Genomic DNA, 20,740 nt, shown 5'->3' on the forward strand with positions numbered 1-20,740 from the left:
TCCCCAGGACCCGAGCTTGTATTTTCATTTGTACTTCGTACTTTCCATACACGCGATCAGCTCCCTCCCGCGGGGACGCCCTGTTTACAGCGGCTCAGGGGGCCTCGTGTGGAATGGGCCCTGCGGTGCTGGTGGGTGCCCCCAGCCACGCTCTGCCTGCCGCTACCCCCGGCGCAGCCTCGGTGGCTCCTTCCTGCCTGCTCCCTGCACAGGCAGTGCAGCGTTCCCGGCTCCCTGGCGAGGAGCACACATCTCCCTGCTGTTCGGCAGCCGGCGGTGCGGAGTTCCTGCCCTGCTGTTTGCCCCCGAGGTGCGCTCACACCTGCGGGGCCGAGGCAGCCCGGCCCGCTGCGCGCACGGCCGGCGCCCGCACGTTGGCAGTGCGCTACCCCCCTTGCATCCCCCCCTTCTCCGGGCTATATGTGGCATTTCGAAGCTCTGACAATCTGCTTCCAAATGTTTTCCATATTTGTTCAGCCTCCTTGATTCAAATACCAGGAACAACTCGGCCGGCACAAAGCGGAGCTTTGGGGGGCAGAAAGCTCACACCCCCATCGGCGGCGCACACACACACGCACGTGAGAGCACAAAGCCCGCCGGCATGGCAAAGGAGGAGAAGAAAGCCCGGCACGGCACGGCCCCGAATTCCCAGAGCCAGACAGGGAAGGCACCCGGAGGGGAGAAAAGCACCGGCTCGACGCAGGAGTCCGCGGTGAAGAAGAAGAGGAAGCAGAAGAAAGCCAAGGGGGATCCCAAAACTGGCCAGGAGGAGGAATCCCACACTTGTTGTGGCTGCCGTTTCCCGCTGCTGTTTGCGTTGCTGCAGCTGGCGTTAGGCACCTCTGTAACAGTGCTGGGCTTCCTTATGGCAGGCATCAGTTCCTCTCTGCTAGTCAGAGACACTCCATATTGGGCTGGGATAATTGTAAGCATAAAGTCTGTTTCTCCATAAAGTGCCTTTGCCAGCATTAATGCAAGCTGCATGACGCTCCACTTTAGACTAACCAACTGCATGCACAACACCATTTGAGTTATGCTAACTATAAATATTCCTGGGATTAAGTGTCTGGCTGTACTTTCCCAAGGAAAACTGTTCCTGCAGAATAACACAGCCTTTCGTATTCTTCCCTGCAGTACCCAACAGACCTGAAATAAAATACAGGGTTGCTGTTCACTGGATGTATGTATTAGCTTGTGCTTTGCAGTGAACTCCTGCCTGATGATGCTGAAAAACAAATGTTAATTTCTTATGCTGCCTACCCTCTTTGCCCACCAAACCATAGCCATCAGGTTTTGGAAGTGAGAGCATAACTCTGTAACTCTCAACTTTTAGCTGGGCGAGGAGAGCAATGTCTGTCTCTGGAGCTTCTCGCTGTGCTGTGCTGGAGAACTGCTGGGATTTAACCCTCTTCCTGCTGCTGCTCCTGGCTGCACGTGGCCATGGGGAAGGGGATGGCACTGGTGGATGTGGCAGGGACAGGGAGCCCTTCCCAGGGCCTGCTGGAGGCTCCTGCCAAGTCAAGTTTGGAGTGACACACCAGCCTCACCACGCGGGCTGGGGGCACTGGGCAGAGGGCAGCGCCCTGCTGGGTGTAAATCAGAGGCATCCCTGCTGGGAAAGCCTGGGGTGGCACCACACACCCCATGCCCAGCAGCAGCCACCCCTGCAGGGGGGGGGGACAGGGTGGTGGTGCCACCCGTGGTGTGACTCTGCTGGCTGTGGGCTTGGGGATGTGAGGTTTGCCTGTGGAGGGACAGGGTCAGTGATTATCAGCCTGGGATAGGCCATGGAAATAAGTAAGCATGCAGGTTTCTTCCCTAGGCAACAGGTTTCAGGAAAATATGTCCTGAAAATATGCCCTGATGTGTTAGCACAGTCCTGGGTGTTGTCAGATTGTAAGAATTTCCAGAAAAAAAAATTGTGTTTAGGTACTTAGAGAAAAGATTTCTCAAAGCCCTGAAGAGCTATGGGAGCTCTTCATTACTTCTGTAAATGTAATTTGTTGTTAGAAGATCATCTGAGCATCTGAACTGATTGGGGTTTGCTGTGTTAATCCTGCTGGGCATCCCTTCAGAGGGTGGAAGGAGCAGGGCCTGAGCTCTCAGAGGAAGAGCTCCTCTGACTCATCACTTCATGTTTCTCTTCTGACTGAAGAGGTATCCAAGAGTTTAGTGGTGGTTTGTGGAGCAAGAGCCTGCCCTTGCTTGGAAGAGGAATTTCCTCCTGGGAAGTTTTGACTCTTACAAACCAGAGGGGAATACAGATTATAAAATAGCAATATTGGCATGTTCACTGCTCCTGTTTACTTTGAGGATTCTGGAGGTCAGATGATGTCTTTTCCAGACAGCACTGTTGCTATCACAGGTTTGAAATAGCTTTTTCACTGGAAAAAGGTGGGGAAAGAGTGAGCTGGACTGAACTAATGTGCAGCCAGGGATATGAGAAAAGCCATGAAGCAGCCCTGGCCTGTGTGAATGTCATCAGGGCCCCAGCAGCATTCATCTGAGACATCCACAAATGGCTGGCCTCCCCTGGGGAGGCCTGAAACCCCACCAAAGTCGCTGCTTTCTGAAAACAGAGCTCTAACCCCTGTTGTTTTTAGCAGCAGCTGCCAGCAGTAGTGACATTTAGATGCCCACATGAGGCCAAGCTCAGTCACTTTCAGAGCTCCCCCCTGAAAATCAGGAATAATTCTCCATGGGTGTTCCTGAGCTAATAATTCCTGACTCGGAGCAAGACTCAGCTCTCAGCTGTGGTTGGTGGCCACGTTCTGCACTGGCCAGCCAGGGGAATCCCTGGGGAAACATTTCCTGGGGAAACACTTGGGACTGTGGGAGTTGTGGTTGATGCTGCAGGGTGCCCTGGGTGTTGGGAGGAGCAGTGCAGGCTGTGGGCAGCCCCATGGGGAAGGGTGACTGCACCTAGGCTCTGAGTCAGATGGGGACTCTCACCTGGGGACTCTGGTGAGATGTTGAGTCACCAGCACACTCCAGCGTGGTTTGATTCATCCCTGGCTCAAACTGGCTTTTGGTGCCCCTCTGTTTACCCTCAGGGTGGTGACAGGGACTGTCTGCTGGGGGCACATGGCCAGGCAGGCTCCTGGGCACCCACGCTGCTCTCCTGTACCCTCAGCCCAAAGCAGAAGGGAAGGAGGGATCTGGCACCAGGTCAGAGGGAAGTGAATAGGAAACTGGTGCTAGAAAGGAGAGGATGAGGAGGTGGGGCAGCCCCAGAGCCTGTGTGGAGCACTGGCTGTGGTACCATGGGAGCAGTGCAAAGCACATCTGAGGGGCAAAATGCATCAGGTGCCACACTGTGCTGCATCTGCTTTGCTCCTGTGCTGTGGTGTCTCCATGGAGGGACTTGGTGCCCACTGGGACATCAGGTGGAGATAGCCAGAAGCTGCTGAGCTGGAGATTCCAGGTGTGCAGTCACAGGGTGCTGCTGGTGAGCTGTGGTGGGGACTGTACCGAGGACTGGCCTCTGGAGAGCTGGGGAAAACTGGTCCATGAAGGAGAACCCTTGGCTAGGAGCTGCATGTGGCTGGATGTCCTGTGGGCTGTTTGTTGGGCTGCATGGAAGGTGTTAGATAGGGGATGGATGACCCCTGTGCTGCTCAAGAATAAACCTCATGGCACAAAGTGGCTTCCCAAAACTCATATATTCACACTGAAATGAGCAACAGGACAGAAAGATGTGGTGTAAAATTCCAGAGCATATTTGTTTTAGTAGAATCCCACTCAAGTGCTCTTTTTAAAGGACTTGATTAGTATTCTGAATCAAGAACTTTTAAAATCTATTATCGAGACCTTTTTAGCAACATTAGATATAATGGGTGAAGCTCATTCCTGGTGTTACTCCTTTGGAATTACACCAGGCTGGATTTGACCCCATGGCTGTTCATGCAGGATGACAGAAAAATGAAGGAAAATTGCTAATGTGTTAAATAGACCCTGATTGATTGAAAGCTGGTTTTTTTCTTCTTTATTAGTGGCAAAATGGTGACACCATTCCTTGCTGAAAATCAAGTGCTTCAGTGCATTACCATGAATGGAAAGGAACTGTTTTTAGAGGAGCAGCCAGTGGAAAATGCTAGTGAGGAAAACCAGGCAAGGCTGTCTGAATTAAACGGGAATTCAGAATTCCCCTTTCAGAATTCAGAATTAAATGGGTTCAAAACCTTACTGTGTAGGTTTGTGAGGCTGCAGCAGGCCAGGGATTGGGTTCACCATCCTGGGGAATAAATGTGGCCAGTGATGCTCTGACAGGGAGTGGAGGAGGGCTCCAAGCCTGCAGGGCTCCCTCTCCAGAGCATCAGCCCTTCCCTCCTGAGCCCCTGCAGAAGGAAACGATGCAACTTGCATTGTACCAAGAGCATTTCACCATGAAAAGCAGCTAAAACCCACTTAAAACCAAAATGCATTTAGTCCAAAAATGTGTGGGGCATGAGTCAGAAACCAAAGGAAAATTTTATGGACAGAAACTACAAAGCCTTCAGGATTTATCACTTCTTCTTTGGCTTCAGCAACCTATTCCCTGTAAAAAGCCTCTCCCCCCTTGCTAGGACAGGCAGATAAATGCAGTGAAAGCAGTGAGGGCAGCATTTGTTTCACTTGCCTGGAACCAGTTACAGTGGAGGTGCCCATGAGACCTGTCCTGAGCTCCCCAGACTGCAGGCTGGACTCCCTGGCAGTCTCTGCCTTCTTGCTGCTTTGGAGGAACTTGGACTAACTCTTCACAAACCCACTCATGGGTGCAGGGCTTTATTTTTTCCTGTGTCTTGCCACTGGCTTGGTGCATAGCTTTGGGCAAGTTACTTAACCTTGCTAAGACTTTGTTATTTCCCCTGCAAAGTGGGGTTAATAGTGGCCATCCTTCACCCCTTGCTTTGAGATCCTGGGATGAAAAGTGTTGCAGAGACAGTAGATATTAATGGTATCCTTTTCATTCTTTTTCATTAGCTTGTGGCCTTTTGACACCCAGAAGAAGTAACGATGTATTTCTCCTTGAAAAACCTACTTTAGATTATTTCCACTGCGATCAAAAGCGGAGTATCAGAGTTTTCATGGGCAAGCTCCCTTTTCAGCCCTGTTTTGCAGGCTCAGGGAGTTAAGAAAGTTACAGAAGTGCTCATCAGAAATGATTATCCAGGGTGTTTATTAGTTCTGTCAGGAAGTTATTTTAAATGTATATGTATAGATGTTCATAAAATTAGGATTTTTAAAAACATTTTAAAAAATCTGATTCACGAGCAGTTCAAGGCAGCAACTGTGGCTCCAGCTGTCACTGATTTTATTGCAAAAAGCATCCCAAAAGATCTGCCATGGGCTGAGCCCCCAGCGCAGGAGCTCTGACACTTCTCCCTGCTCCAGCCCTTCTCCATGCTCAAGCATTGGCTTCTCTGCCCTGCTGGAGGTGAGGCTGATGTGGGGCTGTGTGGTGCAACAGACAGGCAGACTTTCAACTGACAAAGCAGCTTAATCAACCTTCATTTACCTGGAATCAGAAATGTTTATGTCTCTATAACTTTTGCTTGTTTTTGGGGAAACCATTTTCAATTTCTAATAGAAGGTGACTCTTGAAACCTGGTGCCATCAAAAAGTGATGCAGGCATCCATATTTTTTTTGGCACAGTTCAGTTAGCCATGGGCATTCAGCTTCAGTTAGCCATGGGCAAACATCAAAAGGTTAAGGGAGGACTGCCTTGAAGAAGAGGCCAGTGCTTGTTTAGAGCCACATGTAGCACCAGAGCAGGACTCTTCAGAACCCTCTGCCCTTAAGTCTCATCCTCTTCCAAGAGTAACCATGAATTGATTAACTGAAATTCACACTTTGGTTTTGCTCAGGTGTGGAGTGGAAAACTTTGATGGGGAGAAAGATTCAAACACTCTAAAGGAATGATTTGAGAAGGTAACTGCACACCTGAGGTCTGTCTGATACCTGGCCAGGGCTGGTCTAATCCTGGATCCATCTGTGGCTTAGCCCACAGTTTGACTGCAGAATTCCTGGCTGGAATTTGTGCAAAAAGCCTAGGTAAAATCTGGAGAGGGATATCAAACAGGTTTCCCCAGCCCAAGTAGCCTCATGACTATGGAGATGGTGGCTTTCACAGTCACAGACACACCCCAAACCACAAGGGGTGTTCCCAAGTACTCTCAGCCATGCTGCAGTTCTCAGGCTGAAAATCACTGCTTGCTTTGTGAGCATTTTATTTTATTATTTTATTTTATTTTATTTTATTTTATTTTATTTTATTTTATTTTATTTTATTTTATTTTATTTTATTTTATTTTATTTTATTTTATTTTTTTGATCCCTCAGGCATTTGTTCAGCCAGGACTGTATTTCTGGTTTAACAGCAGCAAAGGACTGCTGCTGCAGCTCCTGGCTGTGTAAGCAATTGTAGCCTTTGGGAGAATGAAATCTTACCTTAGCACAAGTGATGAGCAACTGACCTAAACAGCAAAAATTATTATGGAAAAAATAGCATTTCATTTGATTGGATGGATGCTCTTGCAGGGTTTTGATAATTTTACAGGATTTAAGAGAAAGTTGTGGATCTGCCAGGGGTGTTATTGCATGGCTTGAAGGGACCTGTAGTAAAGACATCATTATTTTATTCTGTAGGTGGGGCAGGGATGGGCAGTTATTGTGGGGTTTATGGCTGTTAAAAGAGTGTTTTCCTAGATGATGATGATGGCCTTTGCCTGCAACCACTATAAACATGTTTGTCATCATCATCATCATCATTATTATTATTATTATTATTATTATTATTATTATTATTATTATTATTATTGCCATTATTTCTGGAAGTAACTTATATGCAACTAAATTGTCCTTAAATTTAATAAGAAGTCTGTAAGGGGTAAAAAAAAAATTAGGGCACAGTACCTCTGTGCTGCAGACTGGCTTCTTTCACACGTGACAGTGAGACCCAGGCTGACCTAAGGCTGATGAAAGCTGGCAGTGAAAGCTGCCTGCAGCACCCACTTTCATCACAGCTTCCTCAAACCTCATAAAGCCAATGAACCTCAGTGCTGCTGTCTGCAGCAGCCTGTAGAGATGTCTGGCACCAGAGGTGATCCAGGTTTATAATGGCAAAGCCAACAGGGACAGGTTTTTTCCTGCATCAAAATCTGTGTCCAGTGGGAGTGTTAGATTTGGTGGATAAAGCAGCTTCTCCAAAGGTATAGACAGGAGCTAAGCCTTGCTGTATCTGATAAGGTGGGAGAGCCATCAGCCAAGTGAGGGAGAGCCAGAAACTCTTGCAGAGACAGCTGCAAGAGATCATTCTTTACCTGTGTCCCTAAAAACAGAAAGATCCCCAGTGTCTCCAAGTGAGCAACTACAAAATAACTTGTCCATAATGGAGCTGTCTTCCTAATTCTATTAACAGTAATTTTCCTCCTGAAGTTTGACCTTACATTCTCATTAAATAGGAAGAGTCCTCCTGTGGGTCTCAGCAGTGCTGTGTGGCATTGCAAGGTGTACCTGGGAGAGGTTTTGTCCTGCAGTGTGTTTGCTTCCTGCCCCTAAAAATTGTGGCAGAGGTTCTCGCTAACGAAGCCCCCATACAAAGAGCTATACTGTGTCTTTGTGAGCATTTGCAGCATTTGCCTTGTGATGTGGCACAGACCCAGGATGCTCCTTAGAGCCAGGTTTTTGTCTCCTGCCTTCATTTCTTAGTGGATGTTCCCAACCCTCCTGCTTTACCAGCCAAGGTTTTCAAGATGCTCTGGGTAGGAGGTAGTTTGCTAGAGCAAACTACCTATTCTACATTTGGGCTAAAATTTTAGCAATAACAAAAGGAAAACCAGTTTCACAAGCATACAGGGGAGAGATGGAGACAGATTAGAGCAATCTGTGGTTTTGAAATCTGTCGGAATAAAGCAAACCACATGAATATGTCAGCGTGCAAAGATAATGAGTGCAAACCGCAGCGGAAATTTGTGCCCTACGTGTTCATATTTCCCCTAATTACACCCAACCTTCCTCAGCCCTGCCACGTGGTGTCCTTGTGCTCCTCGTACACCTTGTGCTGAATCCTTGCAGGAGCAGATGGGATAGCATGACAACAGGTTCCTGCCCTCTTTGGAGTGGGAGCAAGCTGGAAAGTTTCTCCTCCTCTTTTTGATTTTGGCTTAAAAAACCAACAATTCTTAAGTCACTTTTCAGCCCTGAGGTGTTCCTGCCCAATGGGAGGAATGCCTACTGCTTCCCTCCAGAAAGAATTATTAAAAATTTTATATAGCCTAAATATTTAAATTCTTCATCCAGTGTTAGTAAATAGCTGTTCTCCTGGGTTGTGAACTGGGGGGATTTCACAGGGTGTGCCTTAAGCAAAATGAAATCTCTACCTTTCCTAAATACTTCTGTATCACATTTCGGTCTTTTTCTAGGCAGTGCTTTCCAAAATTAAATTCTTCCCTTGGATAACCTTTCACGTCACTACCTATTCACGAAGGGGTGTGTTAGTCCATATGGAAATTTTGAAGTAGCATCTTGAAATAAACTGGAGTTGAAACATGCACAGAAATGCAAATTCCTGGATTTCTGGGTAACAGTTGACCAGAGCGGATCTAATTAAGTGCCATCCTGCAGGTCTCAGAGAATCTGTTTTATTTGTGTAACAAATGCACATCGATTGGTGGCAAGCACGTGCTGAAGTGGGTTCAATTGCATTTTATGTTGTGTGCTCAGTCAATAAAGCATGGGAAATGTGTGCTTCACACTGGGATGTGGCAGTGGCTGTTGCAGCACCAGGATGTGGGATTACCTAATGCTGCTTAGCAATCAGCATCAACAGCACCTGTAACACGCCTGCAGCTGTTATAGTTACTTGGAGGCTCCTAAAAAATACTTACTGTGGATTTTTATAGTTATTCTGTTACACTTCACAGGTGTAATTCAAAGCTGATCTATTAATAATGTATAAAATAGCAGCATAGAGCTGTTTCCTATATAAACGTTCCACGCTTTGGTTTCCTCCAAGGAGTGAATTTACCTTTAAAGAGCTGAAATGTTAAACATATGTGGGTCATAATTCTCAGCCACGTTATTTTTTACTGCCACTTAGAAAAACACACATCTCTGGTTAAAAAAAAAAAAAAAAAAAATTAAAAATGTTACTGTGTTCTTATAAAAGAAATGCTTAAGCTTTCCAAAATATCCTGGCCAAGACTTGCCGGAATCCTGACCCAGTGTAATCCTTTATAAATACCTCTCTACAAATGTGCCTCTTCAAGTGTCCCTGAGCATATTATTTAAATCCCAGAGGACCTTTAGAAAGCATGTGCAGGAATGGAACTGCTTTTAAGTGATAGCCCTTTGTATGGGAAGTTTTCTGAAGAGGGAGGTCTGATCCTGCCACATGTGAAGCCAGCAGGAGTTTTTGCAAAAGTTGTCCGAGGCACTTGATGGCAGAGAGAAAATTCCAGCATTGGTCTCTGCCCTCGAAAATGAATGCAGCCCTGTCAGCCCTCTGTGGTTAAATGGAAGGGGAAGGAGGAGTGGGAACAGTCCCATGATGTCTCATGGCAGTCACCTGGAGGCAAATCTGGCTCTTGGTCCATGCAAGTGTAAATGTCCACTAGTGTAGCTGAAGCAAAGCAAATTTGATTTATTGCTCATAACAAGATCCTTCAGCACCAGATCCTGAAAATACTTAGGTCCAGCTTTGATGTAAGGAGCCCCTATGATTTGTCATGAATTTTGGGGATATGATGTTAAGACAGTGTGTTTAAGCTTATTTTTTTTTTTTAGTTCTTGCTGCAGGTTCTCTCCTTCAGCCATTACTGCCACTGGGGGAGTTTATCATTTGGATATTATCATCAATAGAATTTCTTATGATTTAAGTTTTATGGGCATGTTAATTGAATTAAAAGATTAATATATGGTGCAGGGGACCAAGGACATAGGTGATTAATTCTGAGAAATAAAACATGGTTCAGTCACACAGAAGCACTACAGGGCAAAAAAACCCCAGCACTGAAGGACCTTTGACAAGAAAGGTTGTTTTTTCCCCAGACAACCCTGTCAGCTATGGCTGTCAACAATAAAAAGAAAGAAACAAATAAATTGGAGGCCGTGTGTAAGTCACAGGACCAGAATATAAATACACATGACATGGAAAGGAGTAAATAATACTGACGCATTCTTTAGAAATGTTCTCGGGCAATACTTCCTATTCATGTCCCACTGAAATGACATGAAATAAAACTTCATGGGGAAAAGTGTTACTAATTGTCCAGGTTCTTGAGGGACATGGCTCTGTGTGTGTTGGGAGGTATTTATTCCAATAGGGACGTACTTCTCCTTTGCAGGGCTGCTGCCTTGGGCCTTGCACCAACAATGCAGGTGCAAAAAGTTTGATACTTTCTGCAACAGATCATAAAAGGAACATGTTTTTCCATTACTGTCCAAAAGGACAGCTGGGCATTTTTCACTGCAGGTCAAGCTCCCTGTGGAGCTGGAAATCTGGATGTGAGCAGCACTTCCAGGTCATGCAGGTGGAGATGGGGCTGTGATTGAGCTCCCCACTCCTGCAGGCATCTCCATGGCATTACCTTGGCAAAGGCAGCTCACATGTGGCTCTGACCAAACAGGGCAAATCCCACTGCTCTGGAAAAGCAGAAAGCCTCAAATTAATGACAACTCTTCCAAACTTCAGAAGTAAAATTGAGAAGGTAAAAAAAATACAGAATTTTGCTGCAGTCACTGAGAATTAAGAGCTGTCATTTATAACCAAGATGCTCCTAGCAGGAAGGCAAAGACTTGGTCCTGGTCCTGCATGTAGAGAGGACCTCTGAAAGGACAGCGCCTGATCTCATCCAAAGTCCCCACTAAGGCTCATCACACCTAAAATGGCTTCTAAAGGTGTGATTTGAAGGGTCATTTAAAAACACATGCATGCCATCAACTGACCTGTTTTTCCAAGGCAGCTCAAACATGCACAGTTTCCTCCAAACACAGCTCCAGCTGCCAACAGTCTCTCTCAAGCCCAGATCCAGCCCCACAGGGAACCCTCACCTGGTGCCTGGTACCCAGCTCCTCCATCCAGGGGATGAACTGCCAAAAAGCAGCACTCTGCTGCTCCTAAGTCCTCCTGTCAGGTTTGCTCACTGATCCTCCAAAAAGTGGGAGAGGAGGGCACTTGACCGGAGTGCTTAGCACAGTGTGGGGACACACTGTTTTCTAAACACAAAAAAGCAAATCATATTCATTGGTTGTTGCTCAGAGGAGGATCTTCCCTTCTTACCTGGAAAATGCCAACCTGTGAGTACCTCCTTCTGCAGATAAATCCAGAAATAATAATAAATATGGCTAAATGAATAAACAAGCATGCAAATACTTTTCCATTACTTTTAACCTTCAGCAATTAATGCCACAGGGCTAAAACACAGTTTCAGATTGCAGGGGAGATGGACATCTTCTTTAGTAAGGTGTCCACTCCAAAAGAGGGTGAAAGCCTCTGCAATAAACTCTGCTGCTTCTTACCCAGTGGCAGCCATGGTTTAATGATTTAAAACTTGCATGGGTGACATAAAAACCCTGTCAGCACCCAGAGCTACATAGGATGGTGATCTTTGGGCTTGCAAGCCCAACTTCAGAAACCTTCTGCTCTTTTTTGATGGTTGTGTGGGCAAAAACTCAACACACATCCTGGGGGCTGTTGCTGTGCTGTGTCTTTGATGACTTTGCTTCCACACTGCTTCTTGAATTATGGTCCTGCAAACACAGAAAGGTGTCTTGGCTTTGGGGAAAAAAAAATGTGTTTTGTGTTTTGTGTTTTTTAACCTTGACACATTTTACATCTCTTCCCTTGCAGGTCTGTGTGGTGGCCTTAGTGGGATTTGTTCTGCTTTGTATCTCGTACCAACCTGATGAGAAGACGTGTGCACAGTTCACAGTGAAGGTACCTGAACATTTTTTAAGCATTTTTTTTTTTCTTCTCATGTCATTAAATATAATCAAAAAAAGTTGATACAGGGGATATTTTTAAGACCACAGGAAGAGAAGTGAAAATGCACCTGAAATGCAGGAATGGTTTTCTGTTACTTTCCAGGCAGCCAAGGAAGAAACTGTATCCTATAAAAGGGAAACTCTAATAACATTTCAAATCAGAACAAGATACCGTTTTATTCACCATGTTTTAGGAATATAGACAAAGCTGGAATAATTTGGGAAGTGTTCAGAGAGTTTAAGTTGATTAAGTGGAGATAGTGAGTGGGCTAAGAAGTAAGGTGGCATAAAATGAGTCCACTTAAACCAAGGTTTAATATTTAATGGGAAAGTACTGGGAAAGCACAGGGACATGCATTCTCCCACAAAGCAAATTCCCATCTGAGCATTGCAGGAACTGCACCATACCCCACCTATGTCTCCAAAACTGCTTTGCTGACACTGGTGAGCAACTAGAAGAGCAAGGCTGAGAACGCTTGTTTTTAACACCATTTTTCCTGAGCTATTTTTCCTTATTATTGTAATTTTCAGGGCTCTTAATATTTTGCAGACACATAATAACCGAGAAAAATACCGACGCAAGCAGCACAAAATAACAGTGATTATTAACTGGGAAAAGGCAGAAGGAAACAAAATGCAAGGAGCAGCTTTTCAAACCCTGGCATCCATCCTCCCTTAGAAATTAGACCCCGGTGTGTCTTTTGTGTCTTTCTCGAGCTTCTCCCGTACTTAAAGAAAAAAAGGGAGAAGAACAATTGTGCCTGCCCTGTGGCTGCCTCCACATTGTCCCTTGTCACCTTTCTGCCCCCAAGGAAGGTTACTGGGCTGGGCGGGGGCTGCCACGCCAGGCTTTTTACTGCCTGCCCGCAGCAGTAAATTGAATTTGGCATCCAGGCAGGAAGGGAGTCATCCCTCGTGTTGGGAAGGGCATGTCGGGCTGGGCAGCTCAGATGTCTCTGCCACCCACCCTGACGGTAAAGAATGTGAGGCATCGTTCCCCGTAGGAAAACAGACATTCTGGAATTGCTCCCGAGGTGATGTAAAATGGGCCATTCCTCATCACCGGGCAGAATTAGAGCTTAAATCTCCCTTGTTCAGTCAATGGTCCATGGACTGTTGCTTACCCAAGGCACCCTCCTCCCCAAAATCCCCCTTCCCAGCATTTCCTATTCAGCATGCCACAGAACTTCATCATTCCCAGGCTGTTCACCTCTCCTGTCCCACGTCCCTGCTGGGAGCTGTTATGCCACAGTTTGGAATAACAGGACAAAAACAAAAAAAAAAAAGGCTTCTGTCTAAAGGGCTCATACCTATTTTAACAAAGTAGGAGCTAAAACTCTTCTCCAGGACTTCGATCACATAGGACTCATCTACATCTCCAGTATCACTTCTCAAATCCTTGAATTTCAGTTAAAGGCTGTCTCTGAACTAAAAACAAGCATTAACTATGACAAGGCTGAGGATGCAAGACTGCAGTCATGAGACAGATTGTTCAGAGGGTTGTTCTTTTCTCCTTGAGGGACTGAAGCTTCATCAAGCCCTGCAGTAGGGTTCAGCCCAATCCACTCCGACCATCCTTACCGGGTGTGGCACAGGTCCTGCCCTCACACTGATAGCTGGTTCCCATCAGCCAAGCATCATCCTGCAGGAAAATCCAGGCTGAACTTCCTTGGAGTGCATTAAGCACCCCAAGTTCCCTTGCACAGCCCAAGGATCACTGTGAGAGGAGGACCACACACACACACTCACACAGAGAGGGCTGGGGGATTTGGGTCATTCCCCAAGGTGACCCTCTGACCACTGCAAGCGACTCCCTCGGGGTGGAAAACAGGAGGAGACCTGTACAGTCCTCTCTGCCTCCCTCCCTCTCAGCAGCTGCTTCTTTCATTTCACACTTGCATGAGCCCTGGATCCTGTTAAAGAAGGAGGTGTGAGAACTGCTTTCGGCAGAGGTCCCTTCCCGAGACTGCTGTGGGTACCCGCAGCGTGCCATGTGTCCCTGAGAAAGGGAGGCCACCCAAAGAGAGGGTGGCTGTGCCTTTCAGGGGGGCAGAAATAGCCAGTGGGTGCCACACAGGAATATCTTGAGCCATCCTGTGGAGCTCCTGGGCTCTGTGCTGACATTTGACAGATCACTCCCTGCAGCCCAGGGTATTGACACCCTCTGTTCCCGCACGCCCAGCCCACGCCGTGACACACCACGGTTCCTGTTCCCTGCAGGGGCTCATGCCTGAGCACCACCGCCCTCAAAAGGGGCCTCCTGATCCACCTCTGCTTTCACCTCTGATAACTATGAGCAGCCTTTTCCATGAGGAACTTAATCCATCTTCCTGATACTTATTTCAATTTAGTCACGGAGGACAACTATTGCCAGTAAATATTGCTAAAATGTCCCTTCCTCATATGAGGAGCACGAAGGAAGATGAGCTGCCGTGCTCTGAGGTCATTGTACACTGTCTCTCCCCACTTCCCTTTTCTCCTATTTAAGCAGCAATTGCAGTGCCTGTCTCTCTGAAGCTGTTAAAAACCAGTTTTCCAGTGGCAAGTCCTGGTTCCTGGGCAGAGCCCACCACACAGTTGTATTTGTGATGCTGCAGTTGCCTCCAGGTCTGGCATGTGATTAATCTGCTGATGAAATCTCAGCACTCACTGTCTTGTGCTTCCTCAGAGGCAGTGCTTGCATTTGGCTCACCTTTGATATTTGGGAACGTGTTCATTTTCAGCAGCTCGCAGAGAGATTCCTCTGCAAACATCTTGTGAGAATAATAAGCTTTTTGGAAATTGCCCTGTGTCCCCCATGCATCTCCCTTTGCCTCCAAGGATTATCATAAGAGCTGCCTGTGTATTCAGATTCTGAGATTTCCTTCCCTTTAGGAACACAACAGACAAATTCTCCCTTACTGTACCTGGAGCATAGATTAGGCTCTTGCATCTTGACTTTGCATAGAAGTTGTTAGCTAAATAAAATGCCTGCCAAGGGAGAATCAGGCACATGGTGCAGTCTTGGCTTAGTGTCCCATCTATTAGGGAGGCCCGATTCTGTCTTCTGCTGGGCTGAATCCAGGGACTTCCACCAGGACTTCTATATCACAGAACAACCAACATTTGTCCATTTTCTGTTTTCCCCATCGAACACATTTGCACCATCTTTGAAAACAATGCCATTGGCTTATGAATTACCACATCTTGGTTTGGAGGGGGTCCATCAGTCAGCAGCACTCCATCTTCTGTATGCTTCATAAGAGGAGGTGGCCCCATTTTCCAGTTTCACCTTTCCCATGGACCCTTCCCTTGAAAGCTGTGGGGGCAAAGTAATTGCATTTAATAAGAGCCACCCTCATTTCAAGCTGCCCTTGGTTTAAGGCCACAGGGGAAGTAATTAAATTTAATAGCAGCCAGGTCTTGGAAACTAAGATCTTTCAGTAAGAATTTGGTGATATGAGGGGGAAAATGTACATAGTGCTTCAGGACCTGCAATAATCCCAAATATTTTTTTCAAGCTGGCAACCAAACAGAAAATTGATTCACAGTGTAGTTCTAAGATAAATGCACCAGGAGTGTGAATTTTATCAAGACATACATAGTTGGAGTTTCAAGGTCAAAAAAAAGCTTTTATATTGATATTTTGCTTGCAGTATTGAGGTTAAGAGAGAGAAAGAGAGAGAGAAGATGCTGTTTAAAATAACAGATTCCCAACCATACCATGTGTCTGACAGATAAGACGCCAAGGAAAATAAATGTTTTTACAGTGCTGAACAGAACCAAAAAATACAATTTTGGCTAAACACAGAACATGATTTTAATATACATTCACACATATTTTGTACGCAGTGCAGCAACTGCCAATTCCAGCTATCAAAAGCAAAGGGAAGCCCATATGTGCTGGTATCCAAAGCTCTCAGGTGAATCCCAGAGTGTCAAAGGCTCTGACTTGCTGCCAGTTTCCATGTGTTTGTGGGGGTGGACTCTGCAGAGCTACCCTTGATAAAAGCCACGCTGTTTTTAAGCTGCCACTGTTGTGAGGAGCAGTGGAGGTGACGAGCAGACCCTTGTCCTTCTCACACTGTAGCACTGGGAAAAGAAAGGTGCTTGCTGCCCTTTCACGCCTGTGAAAGACTTCCCCATGTTTAGGGGACAGGTTTTGGAAGTAGACTGAGCACAGCACACACTTTTTTTTTTGTGGAGATCTGCATTCCCATTCCACAGTGGGACCTGGGAAGCAAAAGACTGGCTGCATCCACAGGGCCTAAAGTGAGAGATCAGCCACCCCACTGCCTGATTTGCAAGTATAAATCAGATTTGTTTCAACATGCAAACCGAGAATAACACATAAGCAAAGTCTCAAAAACAGCTGAGCTAGAGCTCAGCACAGCCTGGGGTAAGATGGCAGCCCAAGGCTCATCTGCTCAGCTCTGCTTCCAGGCACTAATTTGTCTCAGCTGATGACCGTGGCTCCTGTCAATGCAGGTATGACTGGAGAGGAAAATGCTCCTTCCCTCTCTAGAAAGTTTCTTGATGTAAAAACACACCAGTTCCTTGGTGCTCTCCCCAGGACTCCAAATTGCAAGGCAATGCTCATATAAAACATGCAAGGCAAATTCTTGAGATGACCTGCTGAACTTCTCATCACAAGGAGCCTTGCTTGCTGAAGCACCCAATCTCCAGACAGCATTCCTTGTGAGTTTCTCAATCTCTATGAAGCTGGAAAAATGGGGATTTATCTTTTTTTTTTCCCCCTTTCTTTCAGCTGCTGTATTTTCTCCTGAGTGCCCTGGCTCTGGTTGCCTGTGTTTTGGCAGTGGCTTTTGCTGCACACCACTACTTGCAGCTGACCAAGTTCACCTGTGACACCATCCAGGATTCCTGCCAGTGCAAACTGGACACTGCCGACCCGCTGGGCCGCACCTTTGTGTACCAGGACACCGACTGTGACAGCCTGAGCAGTATGCTCAGCCTGTACCTCCTCCTGCAAATGGCTCTCAACCTGGTGGCAGCCCTGGTGTGCCTGCTGATGTGCTTCGTGGTGTGGAAGCACCGCTACCAGGTCTTCTACGTGGGCGTTCGCTTCCAGCCTCTCACGGCCACCGAGGGCCACGGGCAGCAAGTGTAGGGGCTGGGCTGGGCTGGGCTGGGCTGGCAGGGGCTTGTGGCCAGGGATGGGAACTGCCACCACAGGCACTGCAAAGGGATGGGCCCTTGGAAGGTGTTTGATGAGGAAAAATGCTCACACGACTTTAGTGAATTTATTATTCAATTCTTTTGGGAGCATTTCATACGGCTGCTCTTGAGAAAAGGCCTCTTTTGAGATTAGCTAGAGGTCACAGAGTCCTAAAGATGCAGCTGTACAAATGCTCCCTACAAAGGTTCTGTAATAGCCATGGATTAAATCTTTGGGAACTCATCTGCAGGGCTACAGCCATTACAAAATAGGGTCCATTTCCCTCTTGCCTTCAGAGAAGCTATGCCAATTTCTACCAGATAAGGATCTGATCCAAACTGCTTAATTATATCAGTGGGAACATGCTTTGGGAATATATCATATCTTGGTGCTCTGGGTGTAATCCATGCTAACCTGATGGGAATTTAACATTCAGGCAGGGATGAGGGAGGTCAAGACCTCTACCAATGCAGGTTGAGACCAACACCAAAGTGAATATATTGATGGCTGCCATATAAAATATACATATAACTTTTCAGAGTTATCAATAATGATATAGGCTACCTAACTCAATTACTAATAAACAACAAATATGAGTGAGTTCACTGAAGGTTCTTTGGTGGGCCCTGCTTGAAATCCCAGGCAGATTTCTGATGTTTGGGAGAAAAGATCAGTTTAAGGAACCTTGAGTTGCACTCCTAAAGTAGAGGGGACCCTAAATCAGTAGTCATGTTGAAAACTATGTCCCTAATGCTCTAATTGCAGGCTGACAAACACGGATTTTAGCCAGTTCCACCAATTATACTTCAAGCACAAAAGGCCAAATGCATTTTGGTGTAACTCCTCTGAAGACAATCAGCCTTACACACCAACAGTGGAGTTGGGCCAACAGCCCTGAAAGATATATCCCTGCAACAATGAATGTTTTTAAAATGGGGTGGAGGGAGGGAAGCAAGAAGAGACTGCCAGTCTCCCAAAGACATCTCTGATAATGATGAGGGCAACAGAATAACGATTCTTAATGAGGATGGAAAAACAAAGTGTATTTAAGCAGTGCTTTTTCACCCTGAAAGTGCAGCTCTAGAAGTGCTTTACATCTCATTAGCCCTTATACCAAGACAACTACGTTGGTTTGTCCCTTGAACTGCCATTTCCACTTGCACAGCATGGACAGCTAAATTTAGGAGCAATTCCTAATTGGCAGCATTTGGCACTGCTTCCTGATCCATATCTATGCAAGGGCAAGCCAGCTGGTGCTCACACCCTGCCATGACGAGGGATTTCCCGATCCCAGCCAGAACAAGGATGTCTCGGAGGTGGGGTGGAGCAATCACATGCCAGAAAAATTGTGCCATAATCACTAGCTAGGAGGAACCAAATGAAATTTATATAAGGCTCTAAAGAAAAAAACAGCCAACTTTCTGCAGCAAAAATAGTCATCAAAAAGTCAAAAACCCAGACTGGCACAAATCTAGCTGTCAAAGGAGCTCTGATCCCACCAAAAAAACTGTCTTCCATCCGGTGATCACACATCGTCCAGGGGCTAGACCATCAAGCCTCCAGGGTCAGAAGGTGGCAGGGTAGTGAAGTCTCCTGTGGCCCACCTAGAGCACTGCTGGGTGTAGGGGCTGTAGTTTTAGTCATGGAAAGTGCCTCTGGAGCAGACATAGCATCACCAAGGTGCCCTCTGCCAAGCCACAAAGCGAGGAGCTGCAGGACATGAGGGGTTTTGAGATCTGCTTCCAAATGACCTTTTTTATTGCACCTAAAAGTAACAACCACTCCTAAGCCTGGCTGCAGGGCACATTTGCAAGGGTGCCCATGTCACCACCCACCCAAAGACCTCAGTCTGCCTCCCAGGCACTGCTGGGGCAAGCTGAAACAGGAGAGGACTGGGATGGCAGGCTGGTGGTATCAGACTCATCCTTGGGGCCATCCATGCAGATCTGGCAGGAACCAGCCCATCTCCCATGGCTCTGGTGGAACGTGCTGCCAGCAGTGCTCACAGACTTGTGGCAGGGCCATGCTGCCTGGAGATGGGTACACAGGGGTGCCTCCCACCTTGTGGTGTGCTCAGGTTTGTCCCCCATCCCACACACGCCTCTGGCCGCACTCTCTGTGGAAGCTCAGGGCAGAGGATGTACCCTCCTCCTACCTGCATGGCCCTCGGTGCTCCTGCCCCTCCCTCCAGCCAAAAATGTGGGATCCTCTCTCCACGCAGAAGATAACAAGGAGCAGGAAAGGGATCAAAGGGAGTCTGAATGACAGCTGAGCTTTCCCCCCACCCTCACCACTGCACGATTGCTGACACAGCAAGAGGAAGGCTGTGCTGGCAGAGCAGGGCATGCTTCCCCCCACCCATCCCAAATGTCCCTTTGCTCAGGGGATAGCTTGGTGTGCAGCACTCCACCCTGGCCCAGCAGCATTTCCACCAGAGCTGCCCTTTGTCTCCTTAATCCTCTGACCTGTGCCTCACCCACACGTTCTCACCGCGGTCTCCCATCACCTCGCAGGTGCTGTGGATGGGGCTGGGCTGTGGTGCCTGGCCTCTGCCTGCTCACCCCTGCGCTGAGATTGGCTGGGGCTGCTCTGGGGCACGGCAGACACAGCGGGGATGATCACAGAGCTGCTGTGAATGCCTTCGGCGTGTGGGCAGGGAGGAGAAGGGAGGTCTGGATAACAGAGCCTACTCCACTTAACAAGCTGTGCACCTCCATATCAGCTCACCCTCCACTTCCAGCCACGAATTCGGTTTGCTAATCAGCACAATGCAGCTTAACCCTTTGCTCTGGAAGAAAGCAATATTCATCATGTATTCTGTTGGTGGTTTATATGCTTAATGAATAAATATGGGGCATTTCGATCTAGCAAAGATGAACTTCTTTATTTCCTTTTCATGTATCTCAAGAGCATAAAATCAAAACAGGAGAGGTGGAGAAACAGACACAGAAGGTTTAGGAACTGGTTTCCCCCTGGGTATGGTTTTACAATGTGTATTTTGCTTGGATTGAGAATTTTGGAAGGTACTAATTAAAGGATTTTCACCTACCACAGCATATCCAGACACCTCCCAGCCTTTTCCCAGTGTCAGACTCCTCCTGGACTACACCAGGAGAAAGACTGTGACTAAAAGGCTTGGAAAGGACAGATGTGTTGAAGAAGAAAACAATTTTTTATAAGCCTGGGAAATTTATCTTGTAGGTGAATTCCACAGAAAGGGGTAGGATTAAACCTCTATAGACACACAGAATTTGCGAAGAGCTCGATGTAATTTACTCTCACAAACCCAGGTGTGATTCTCATTTGCACCCCGGCCACTTTACACTGTTTTCCCAGTGTAAAGGGGTTGTAAAGACGGCATCAATCATCTTTACACCTACTTCATGGCCATTTTACACAGCTAAAAGGGCCCTTTGTGTAAATGAGAACTCAAGCCCTAGAGAATTTAATAGAGAGGAGATCCTTTCTATAGACTGTGCTAGACCCTCTAATAGGGTCTATTACTGGGATATAACTCTCCGCTGGATTTTATAGCTTGGCTTAGAGATCATCAGTCTCGATTAAATTCAGTTCTGCAGAACTTTTCCAAAGGCCATAACCCTCTGCTGTCATGCCTG

At 46.8% G+C, this 20,740-nt stretch overlaps 1 protein-coding gene across 1 annotated transcript; it reads left to right on the forward strand.

The window, feature by feature from the left end:
- Positions 1–234: 234 nt before the first annotated feature.
- Positions 235–19,990, forward strand: SSPN (sarcospan). The gene is made up of 4 exons (XM_066549991.1): positions 235–310; positions 478–925; positions 11,832–11,918; positions 16,713–19,990. The coding sequence occupies exons 2-4, from the start codon at positions 602–604 to the stop codon at positions 17,073–17,075; spliced, it is 774 nt and encodes a 257-aa protein (XP_066406088.1). The 5' UTR covers positions 235–310; positions 478–601; the 3' UTR covers positions 17,076–19,990.
- The last annotated feature ends 750 nt before the right edge of the window (positions 19,991–20,740 follow it).

This window comes from Molothrus aeneus, chromosome 5 (genome assembly GCF_037042795.1).
Source record: "Molothrus aeneus isolate 106 chromosome 5, BPBGC_Maene_1.0, whole genome shotgun sequence".
In the NCBI taxonomy this organism is placed as follows: Eukaryota; Metazoa; Chordata; class Aves; order Passeriformes; family Icteridae; genus Molothrus; species Molothrus aeneus.